We start from the raw sequence: 11828 nt of genomic DNA, 5'->3' as shown, positions 1-11828 counted from the left end.
AGCTTCAGTGTCTGGGCCATAAAGCTACAGCACATTATATGATCTGCTTACTGCATTCTTGTTAAGGAGATAAATACACACAACAGCTGCAGAGAAACTTTTAACCTTCAGAAAAGAAACCAGTGACCAAAGAGACAGAAAGAGAAAGTGTATCTGATTCACATTATCTGATGTCTTCTATCTTTCATGGAGGTGAATGGTGTCATATTACGTGTTATATTAAGTGTGCACATTAGTGTCCCACTGTATGTGTTGCTGTGTTGGTTTCTTTGTGAACAGAACTCTGTCACAGCTAGCTAACTAGTCTGATATCATGAGCAAAAACAAGCTAACTCTCTCGATTGTTTAGTTTAAATTAAGTTAACTTTCTATTGTTGTGAGGACAGACCATGACGAGATGATTTAACAGTGACTTCCATTCACAGTTTCACAGTGACATTACTTTGTGTGGCTATTTTTAATCAAAGGATGGAAACTTCACCTTTCTTCCTTTTGATAGATGGCAGTTAGTCTTCTATATCATGTTTGACCACACGCTGGCTGACAGTTAGCAGCTGTTACAACCATTGTTTCACGCATTTGACGAAACTCAATAAAAATGGGGACGATATGGCTGTGGCGATGAAATAAGAGTCCACTAAGAGTCCAATAAGAGTCTACAAAAGAAATTTGTCAAATATTCATTGAATTTTAGGGGAGGCACAGGAGGTCCAGGTTTGTTGCTATGAGGGCGCTGCCCCCCTGGTCCCGTCCTTGAACTGTAACTATGTCTAAGGACCATATTGTATAGGCTATTTATAACAAGTTTCATGACAATTTCATGACTGGCTAGAATAAGTTTGCATGTTTGATTTATCACTTTCTAATGAGAGGACACTCTATCAGACAGTTTAACTTTTTTACTTTTTTTCAAATAACAGCGACATTTAACATCCTTTAATATTAAAATATTTACTGACTGTGGCTTTCCTTGATTTGGATATTCTTTTCCTTTTTTCTGACTTGATTGAGGGCAGCATACCTGTCTACATCACCACGCCCTTCCTAACACATTATTGGTTAATGTCCCGGGAGAGCTCCATTTTCATTGGCTCCCTCATGTCAACACTGCAGCCTGTCTCCAAGCTGTGTCAAGGTGCTCACAGTCCGGTAGAAAGTACAGGAAGCTGTGCACGTTTAAACACTACGTGTTTGAATTATTTAAAAAATCATGAGTGGAGTAACTTTTTAGAGTTCAGTTTTAATAATTTGATAGTTTAGATTACATTTATTCTTAATAACAACATCAATGTCGCTCATGCTCTTTGTTTCACTGAATAAACGTCGTGACGCCAGGTTATCATTTGCATTTTGAAAGTGTGGAGCGGAAATGACTTGGACGCTGGTGCTGTATCGCTTCCTGGTTGATGTGGACAGAGGGGAGAGCTGCTGGGTGAGGTCTGCTGTTGTAGCTCAGTAAATAATGGAGAAACTCAGTAACTTTGAGTCAGAAAAGCAACGTGATTCTTCGAGTTAGCGAGGCTTTGAAACTCTCTCGTGTCCCGGGCTAACAGCCGTTTATCCCGGAGCACCTCTGATGCCGCTTCCCGTTCATACCGGTAGTGTTGCGGTGCATCTCTGATGTTAACGCTAGCTGCTAACCGAAGTCGCTAACGCTACAGTGCACCTGTCACCGGGTGCTTTGTCTCTCTCATGTCAGTGGCTCAGTTTTCTATTGTCTATTACTTAATATAAACATTAGCTACTTTTCCCGGTTACTTTCACCAGTGTGGAAGCCTTGACTTTGTCCGAAAACAAAGCTAGACAAAGAGGATGAACTGACGACAACTCTCTGCGTCCAGAAATGTATGATATGAGTTGTGTATGCGTCCCACTGGATATTTCTAAACCCAAACAGTAAGCTAGTCTCAAAAATACATAATGGCGTCCTCCAAAGCAAAGGTCGGAGTCAACAATGAGACCAACTCCCTGAAAGACACTAAAAGCAACGCCAGCAGTTCAGCTGGGGAAGCATCACCAAATAACCGGATATATTGCCTTGATGAGCTGGAGACCATTGCTACAGTTGGTGAGTAACAACAACATGTCAGTCAGTACTGGACTGTTGTTTCAGCCAGGACTGGAATGTAACTAAGTACATTTGCTCAAGTACTGAAGAACTTGTACTTTACTTGAGTATTTCCATTTGATACTTTGCTACTTTATACTTCCATTCCACTACATTTATTTGACAGCTTTAGTTACTTTTCAAGATGAAGATTTGAAACAATGGATAATTTAACAAGCTTTTAAAATACAACACATTGTTAAAGATGAAACCAGTGGTTTCCAACCTTTTTGGCTTTTGACGTCTTACAAAAAGCAGTGTGTAGTCGGGGTCACATTTCACATGTCTATGAGTTGTTAACAGCTCCACCAAATAGTGATTTTTCCCTCTAAACTTCTCACATGATTTAATTTCAATAAATGTTCAAATATTTCAGCAAAAATCAAAGATTAGAGAAAAAGTCCAAAAAACTGAAAACAGATTTGTGTATCAGAACTTTGTTTTTTCTTCTTTCCTCTCCCATTAATCATCTCACGACCCCTCAGATTTATCTGATGACCCTTTGGAGTTGCCTGACCCCTAGGTTGGGAACCACTGGACTAAACTAGCTAACTGTATATAAAGTAGTGTAAACTAGCTCCACCTCCAGCAGCTACAACAGTAACATGCTGCTCTAACACTGATGTTTCACTATTAATAATCTAATGATGTCATATATAATAATATATCAGTCAGAGGGACCAAATCAATACTTTTACTGTAGTAGGGTTTTTCATGCAGGACTTGTAATGGAGTATTTTTACATTGCTGTATTTGTACTTTTACTCATATACTGAGTACGTCTTCCACCACTGGTCTCAGCTGGCCACAACATGGTCTCCAAACTAGCCTACATCAAAGACAGAAGATTGAAATAGAGCATTCATGTAATAATATAGTTAAATAGTACAGGATAATACATGAGAGGGGCTGGCTATCAAACCTTAATACTTTTTAAATAACAACTGAAATGTGTCTGTATCATTGAGTATCAAACACTGTCTAGAAGAGCTATATGATTATATGAATAATTGAATCATGTACTGACTAATATCTCAGTCGATTAAATTGTGTAATATAGAACCGCAACTATTTTCATTATTGATTAATCTGTTGCTTATTTTCTCATTGAATGAATTAGTTATTTGGTCTATAAATAGGGTTGGGCTGATGTTAAACTTTTCAAACCGGTTTGATATCAAGTCAAATACCAGACCAACCAGTAATACTTAATTTTACTACCAGGTATCACATCAGCCACTACCAAGTGGAGCATAATGAGATTCCGTGAATGAGGCTGTAGCGGCACCACAGTCAGAACAGCTGAGTGACACATCATGTTTTTATTTCTCACAACAACCATTCAACTTTTTCAAAATGTTCCTCTCGCGCCGGGGTGCTGCGTGTAGCGCACAGCTGGTAAAAAGATCCGTCTCGTCCCTCCGTATCCGTGGCTTGTTTTCAAAACAGGAGCTGCTGTCAGACCGCTGGAAGCTGTAAGCAGCCCGGGCCGGGTTTTATCGGGGTTATTGGTGAGTTCTGCGCCGTTGACCCGGGTCAGCCTACCTCTTCCAGATCGTCTGGGTGGACGGCAGCAGCAGCCAGCCCTGTCAGTGTTGGAGCCTCAGTGTGAGACGCTTGGATGTCAGATAATGACAAATGCCAGTTCAGTCGGTTCGCATGAAATCTAACCGGTGTAAGCTCGTACACAGGACCAGACCAGCCAAACCGCAAACCAACCCTATCCCTAGTGAAAAATGTTGATCACTGTTGCCCAAAGTCACGTCTTCAAATTGTGCAACTAACAGTCCACAAATATATTCAGTTTACTGCAATAAAAGACTAAAGAAAACAGAAAGTATTCACATCTGAGAAACTGAAATCAGAGAATTTGGAATTTCTTCTCTTTAAAAATGAGTCAGAATGATTCATTGATTAATAATCTGTTAATTCACTAATTATCGCAGCTTTAATATTCTGAATTACTACTGAGAGCAGAACAACACACTGTACTGTACACAACATGTAACTCTGTGACTCCCATATAATTAACCTTTTACCGAGGCGACACAATGCACGGACGCTTTTAAAAAAAACATAGTGTTACATTCACTGTTATCAAGATAAGCTCTCCCGCAGTTCTACAAATTCATAACGATACGGCGTCATGTCGGAATAACAGCACTTTATCATGTGGCACCCAGTTCCAGCTGACCTACTTGATTCTTCATCTTATCATCTCGTACATTCTGTGCTGGTTTTAAAGTCGTCCCACTAAAATCTCTGCAACAGTCCCACAGATATGTTGTGTACAAAATGCACATCCTGTGCTTTGATGAAAATAATGATTCTTTCTCCATGCACTGCTGGATTCACCAAACACACTTTAGATCAGGTTTTAATGAACCCAGGCATGCTGTGTATTGTTTTTTAGGACATGTTAGCACAAATATCCATATAGGAATGGATAGAGGAGATCGTCAGGGTAATATAATGAAAAGTAAATCATAACTCATATAGTATTTCATCTCTAAAGGGCTATAAAAGTGAGATTTTTCATGTTTTTGAAGGCTGTGAATACTTCACTTCCTCGTTCTGTTAGGGCAGTTCAAACCTTAGAATTGGGAGTTACACATTCATCACTAACCACATAATAACCAACGGAGCACAGGTTTGTATACATTCTGTTTCGTGCTGTTGTCATCATAATGAGTGCTCAGTTATGAAGTGAAGCCAGCAGCGGTGCAGTCACTATGGATAACTTGAACCTCAGGGCTAGATAAGTTAGCTATTAGCAAATTCACCGGAAGAGCTTTACTGTTTCAAAAGCAGCCTGAAGTCATTTTTTTCCCAAAAGTCAGAGGTGTGTACACTGGTCAGTGAGAGAGAGGAAGTTTCTAGAGAAGCTCTCATGTCAAGGTTAGTCCGTGTTCAAGCAGCAACCTGCCCTTTAGGGAATTAGTCATTACTGTTTGACTTGTTCATCTGATAAAAGTTTGAGTCACACCTACATCACAGGATTACACAACAAATTACTCAGGGATGACCTTTTATGTCCCTTCAAAACACAAAAAAGGAAGAAGCATCTGCTCCGGGAGAAATCTTTTCATTCTGTTAATCTGATCGTTCTTCATTCCGGAACATATCAACAAGACAACAGTAGTGTCTCTGTGAGGCTGTGTGTCGAGCTAAATGCTAACATGCATGTTAAGCTGTTTTTTTGTTTTTTTTTACTGTCTAGTGATATGTTGTGTTTGCATTTGCTTACGAGCACAAAAGACAAAGTACAGCTGAGTGTGAAGGGAACGTCATGGTTTTTAGGTGTTTGGTGATAAATTAAAGTGTTGGACAGATTAAAATGTGGAGCTGATAATGAGAGAGAGAGAGAGGGAAGGAAAGAACTGGGAGAGGGAGGAAGGAAAAGATCTTGTTGTGATCCATCCTGCTCTCTGTGATCACACATACTGTGTTTGAATACAGCTGTATAAGTTGTTCTCATTTACTTATTTTTCTGTTTCTGTTGTCAGACATCATGTGGGATATGATCACAGCTCATAAATACTACCTGTTAACCAGCACTCATTACCAAGCTGCTACAGATAAACTTTATATAAATAAACTTTACGATCACAACGTCATCTGATAAAAAGAATAAAAAATAATGACAGCAGCTGTGATGCGAGATGGGCTATATAGACATGTAAAATGAATGATGACAGAGAAAGTCGGAGGCAACTAAAGGTTGTTATTCAAATACAGCCACGAAAGATCTGTTATCATCCAAAACCAGCCGCGAGCGTGTGTTCAGTACGCTTGTAAAACAAGACAGCCGGATCCTGTGGATATAAGGAGTTAATAACTGTAAGAAATTTAATGGCAATCCATGATACTTAAATGATAGCTGTCCTCAGGGGGGGTTTGGGATACTTGACATAGCGGTCAGTAGATAACTGCAGTATATCTGTGGCGTTCACTGCGTGTGGGACGTTCGGCCTTTCCAGCAGCAGAGCCACTCAGCCTCATTGATGAAAGGTTTGTCTGCACAGATTCAATCTTAAATTTAAGAACTTGTTTGTTTAATTCCAAAATATTTCCATGTGGTCACAATCAGGTCACTGTTTGATATGAGATGATGTCATCATGCACACGCGTATCATTTGAGTCGTGAATCCACCATGTGTATCCATCTCTGTTGTTAGACTTTAACATTACACCAACAGATGGTTTTTGTTTCTTACTTTAATTTGGGCCACAGTATGTTCGGCCCCCGCAGGTGGACCTGTGCCTCTCTGACAGGTGCTATGTGTCTTCGGGCCCCTCACCCACTGTTTCCATTTAATTGAAATGATCCATCCATACGTTTCACAATCCCTCGTCTTCATCATGTAATCAGCAACAGAGCAGCATAACTTCTCTTCATGTTCCCTCAGCCTATCTGAATGATGGAATTTTATTGTTATTTCTAGTGGTCATAATAGTATTAGTCTGATATGATACTGCACTATGGCACCAAAGATCAGTGCACTTATTATCCAGTCATGTGTTTCCTTAAGCTGATGACATGTTGCACGGAACACACATCCAATTTACACTGATTTGCATGCGGGCGAGAACAAAGCAGTGTTCTGCACATGTTTCACCAATCAAAGAAAAATGAAGAAAACATGAGTCAGCGTCAGTTTTTAACAGAGCACATCTCCAAACAAGCAAGCGCTTTACAGAGAGACAACCATTATGTTCAGGTAAACATGCACAAAAAAATAATAAATGAAATGACTTTCAAAAAGCTATAAATAGACAACAGTGACATCAGGTGGAAGATCTGAAACGTGAGAGCAGAATGAAGAGCAGTGATAGATGCACACGGTGATTATAAATATAAAAATGATCCCAAATGAATCCTGTACTTTTGAGACACTATTTTGTCCAAGTCCCCAGAGACATGTCGTCATTTATGACAGCAAGAAACGTGAAATTTAATGGCAATCCATGATACTTAAATGATAGCTGTCCTCAGGGGGGGGGGTTTGGGATACTTGACATAGTAGATAACTGCAGTATATTTGTGGCGTTCACTGCGTGTGGGACGTTCGGCCTTTCCAGCAGCAGAGCCACTCAGCCTCATTGATGAAATGTTTGTCTGCACAGATTGAACCTTAAATTGTGCTTATTTAATTCCAAAATATTTCCATGTGGTCACAATCAGGTCACTGCTTGATATGAGATGATGTCATCATGCACACACGCGTATCATTTGAGTCGTGAATCCACCATGTGCATCCATCTCTGTTGTTATTTATGACAGCAAGAAACGTGAAAGAGCAGTGACAGTCAGTTTGTAAGTCGTTTGTTGTGTTGTGAGCAAACAGTGAGCGTACGTGAATCCACTCTGTGTACGTTTTCACTTTACTCTTGTAAGTTCTAAGTCTTGCAGCTCTGTTTTACAGTTGACAGTGTCACAGCGGTGCAGACTGATCATAAAAGGCCAGATGGCGTTGGAGTGGAGCGCAGACGCCACAGAAGGATGACACTGCAACCCTCCAACCTTTTTTCATTAATAGTAATAGTTTCATTTCGCAGGCAGATTTAACATGCTTTCTGATTTATGACATCACGCTACATACTTTATGGAAGACATCTAGCTCGATAATATGCATTAAGCTACACGAAGGCAACAAAGCTCGATGCTTTAATGTCTGTAAAAGGGAGGTGTTCGGCAGGGGAAACGGCATCCATCCTGTGCTGTTGGGAGAAAGCTCCGAGCTTATGAGCCCTGTATAAAAATCCAATTTGCCAAGCCATTTTGTCTGATGAGAGGGATTTGCTGCCTAAAACAAATCAGCTAAAGCTCTTTATCTGCCCACTGTTGTTTAATTGTCATTGAAATCATGAGGCATCTCTCTTGTGCCATTAGATTTATTTGCTGCTGTCACATGCCGCGGCAGCCTATATGACCCCGAGAATATTACTGGAAGGCAACAACCGGCTGAAAAGTCCTGTCAGGGCACACGGATTCATCAGCAACATTCCTATCCTCAAATTAATTTTTTTTTTCGTCGACCCGGCTGGCACGAATCTGTTACTCATAAAAGTTGCATCCCGCCAGACGAGAATTTCAGGAGGTGCGTGCGAGTGCGGTTGTTTTTTCCTAAGAACCAGAAATGGAGCAGGTGGAAGACGAGTTAGGGATGACCCAGTTTCCACAGGGGTAAATATCAGTTACAGCACATTACTCTCTGGAATCAACCGGCCGTTTCTTGATTCAGTCTCATTATCAGTTGCCTTTGTCCCCGCTTGGTTTCTGATAACAACCCTGGCTCAGGAAATACCAAAGAAGCAGCCCCTATGATTTATAACCCTGCTAAGTGTGTAGAGAGAAGACCTTATCTTGTTTTTCTCCCCCCCCCCCGTCATGTATGTGTTCAAACACTCAAACAATGCAGGCCTTGTGAAGTGAAGGGGTGGTTCAGAGAGGTGAAATGTTACACCGGTTCAGCAGATTGTCATGCAGAGAGGCAGTGGGACTGATAACTGACAGCTTCTTCTGTCTCATCATGGAAAGCACTGACTGCTTGCCCCCCCCCCTGTGTTTTGTTGTTGTGGAACTTCAAAATTCAGGTGATTTTTTTTTTTTTTCCTGCATTATTTTGAATTTGAACCTGATTTGAGGCGTCCTCATTATGCTTCAAACAAAGAGCTTGTTGGATTGTCTGCCAGCGTCTGAAAAGCAATTTCCCAAAGGCAAAATTGTGAGGGAGGCTCTGTCTGAGACTTTTTTGTAATGTTCCAAAACTGATAATCACAGCTAGTTTAAGCAGTGATTGGCCTGATGAACAGTAGTAGTTTGAACCTCAGCAGTTAGAACTCTTTCAAGCTTTTTTTTTTTTCATTCTTAATGCAACTAATTCTGTCACTTTCCACGTGTCCACCTGAGTGCAACACCACAGTGCGCCAATGCGGGAATGTCATACCAGACACCAGATTTACAAACTCTGTATACTGTGAAATACAGAGAGATTTATATGGCGGTGATAATCAGCATTGTGTGACCTTGTTTGGCGCGGACTTGAATGTAACGGACGTTCATTTATACGTAAAAGTCCTGCTTTAAATGAACCTTTTCCCCTTGTAGTTGTCTGCTAGGGATGATGGGCTTCTCAAGCTGCTCAGACATTCTACATTTATATTAATCTTAGCAACAACCTTAGCAACCAAGGCTACAGAACGGACCGCCGTTTATCTGCACGCGTGACAAGCCGTCATCAGCTTGTCACCTTCACAAGCAAGCGAAGTACAGGTTGAGCCCTGACTTTTGACTTGCAGGGAGCATTTCTACATGTTCACCTCAAGTTTGGAACTTTGACCATGTTTAACATCCAACATCATAACAGTATATAAATAACAGAAAATCACAAAAAACATGATACGTCACCTGAAAATAAGTATTATATTAATACCATATTTTATCAATAGATTTGAATAAGACTTTTATGACGTCTGTCATCATCATCTTATTAGCCAACCTCCAGACTGGAGCTCAGGGCAGACTGCTGTACTTGTCCAGGTTTACTGTAAGTAACTTCAGGGTTAACCCGGTCTGTATACTCAGTCCTTTATCATAGTGAATGAAGCTGAAGTGCCTGTATGACTTCATTCTCATCCACACCTGCCTCCAGCTGCATTTTTCCAACACTTGAGTCGTTTTGTCTTCACTGGACATGTTTGGTTAATTACATCACTTTTAACTGCAGGTGGACGTTCTGTATGAAGGAATGAATTCATTGAATATATTGATATGACTAAAAATAGGTCAGTTAGGGAGTCATAATCTGGATGAAGACTTCAAACACCTTAAAACACCTCAAAATGATAGCAGTACTAGTAGTTACTGTTGAAAAAGATGTTCTCTTATTGCTTGGAAAGTTTGTCACCATGGAAATATGCAGTTCTCACCTGACAGCGATGGTGTATTCCTGTTTCTGTGTTGTTATGGCAACACCAATAGGCCCGAGACAAAGGTTCATTGTAGGTAGAGCAGAGTAGCGAGACAGCCGGCATCTCATTAGGAAGTTGCAGCAGGTCCATGTGTGACTCACAGCGGCTGTTACATCACATATTGTCTTCAGACATTTATTGTCTCCCCCCCTTCTCCTCTCCGCTCGTCAGCAGCGGAGGAACGAAATGCCAAACGCTTCTCCTCACTCTCCTCCACCGTTCTTCAGGAGAGAAGCAACAGATGTCAGGTGTGACACGAGGCCACAGGAACCGTGCTCTCAACCCACCTTTCCTCCATCACTGCCCACCCCCGCCACCGCCTCACCGTCCCCACTCTGACCCGTCTCCACCGACAGCACTGTTTTCTATTTTCTACCAAATCCAACCGAGAAATTGATTATTATTTTCATTTAAAGAACACTGGCACAAGCTACCTTTAGTAGAAATACCTTTAGAGTAAAAGTGAAACACAAAAGTAGAAAGAAAAGTTATCTATCATGTTTCTTTGATTGTTTATTGTTTTGCATAGCAACAGATACAAAATAGATGCGCCAGAGTTAGCAACAGTGATAATGATATTCTTTTTAGATCAGATTGAAGATGGCAATCTTGTGGAATACCATGACATCTACACAAACCAACAACACAACTCCACAGACAGAGAAAGTGAAAGTGGAGGTTTATAGTTTACTGGAAGGTTAAACCCAGTAATAACAACCAGTCATCAGTTCATCAGAGACTGACTGACACTGGACTGCTTTATTTTCTGTTATTGTCTTCATATACACAAAGGATTGTAGTGAAGTCATTAAAGAATAGCAAACAGGGTTTGTATTCACACACATCAGTGCTCTCTGGTGGACAAACTATGTCACAAACACTGTTTCTATATGAACACAAATGTGTCTGTGACATCTCTTATCTGATGTTTATTGTTCATTAGTGGCCAGTCATTAGTAGATAAGATCAACTGTAAAACATTGTAAAAGTTACCGCCACATGTTAGTCCACTCTAATCACAGACTGTTAATACAAACTTGAGGTAAACCCTTCAGTTATCAGTTGCTACCACTTCAGCTTCAGTCTCAACAGGACCCAAGCTCAAGGAAACATATGATGCCTGATTAAAAACACCTGTGCTTTGGTAGGTTTTTTTGACTAAAGCAACAGTATCACATGTATTACATTTGATGCTGTATCTTGTATGTTTATATCAAGGCAGTAAGGCTGGGCCATGAGGACAAAAAATACAATCTTGAGTTTTTATTTTTCTTTTAAATCCTGGGGTTGATTGAATATTTTATTGGGTTTATTTTTGCCTGCAAACTGTGAGATTGAAACATCATATTTTTCTGCCAGCATAGGAAGCGCAGCACCTGGAGAGCATACACAGCACGCCTACACAGGTGTCATCCTCAAAAGAAGGCAAGCGTTTGGGTTGCATTTTGGATTTAATAACTTTTCATGAATACCTCATAAACCATTGCTCAGAGAGTAAAATTAGCAAAATGCAGCAAAGAAGTCAGCACTAACAAATGAGTCAGACAGCCAGTGAACACTGCAGCTACTGAGAGAAGACTATAACTCTGCTTCCAGTCTCTCTTTCATTTCTGAGCTAGTGCAGGCTCATATAACATAACTATGTTGTTTTACTGTTGCAGCAGAAACAGTGAGTCCTCCACCTACAGGCAGATACTGTATGTCATGACTCAGCTGCTACACGTCACTGCAAAATCCTACCGGACCC

At 40.6% G+C, this 11828-nt stretch overlaps 1 protein-coding gene across 1 annotated transcript in view; it reads left to right on the top strand.

Annotated features, from left to right (window-relative positions):
- The first annotated feature begins 1155 nt into the window (after nt 1–1155).
- Nucleotides 1156–11828, top strand: part of prkx (protein kinase X-linked) — a 40800-nt gene continuing 30127 nt past the window's right edge. Inside the window, exon 1 of the mRNA XM_042405233.1 lies at nt 1156–2068. Within this exon, the coding sequence (XP_042261167.1) occupies nt 1921–2068 (148 nt within the window). The 5' untranslated portion in view covers nt 1156–1920. The remainder of the gene's footprint in view (nt 2069–11828) is intronic.

The sequence above is a fragment of the Thunnus maccoyii genome, chromosome 24, assembly GCF_910596095.1.
Source record: "Thunnus maccoyii chromosome 24, fThuMac1.1, whole genome shotgun sequence".
NCBI lineage: Eukaryota > Metazoa > Chordata > Actinopteri > Scombriformes > Scombridae > Thunnus > Thunnus maccoyii.
The sequence above is the reverse complement of the archived record's forward strand: the minus strand, read 5'-3'. Positions and strand labels throughout refer to the sequence as shown.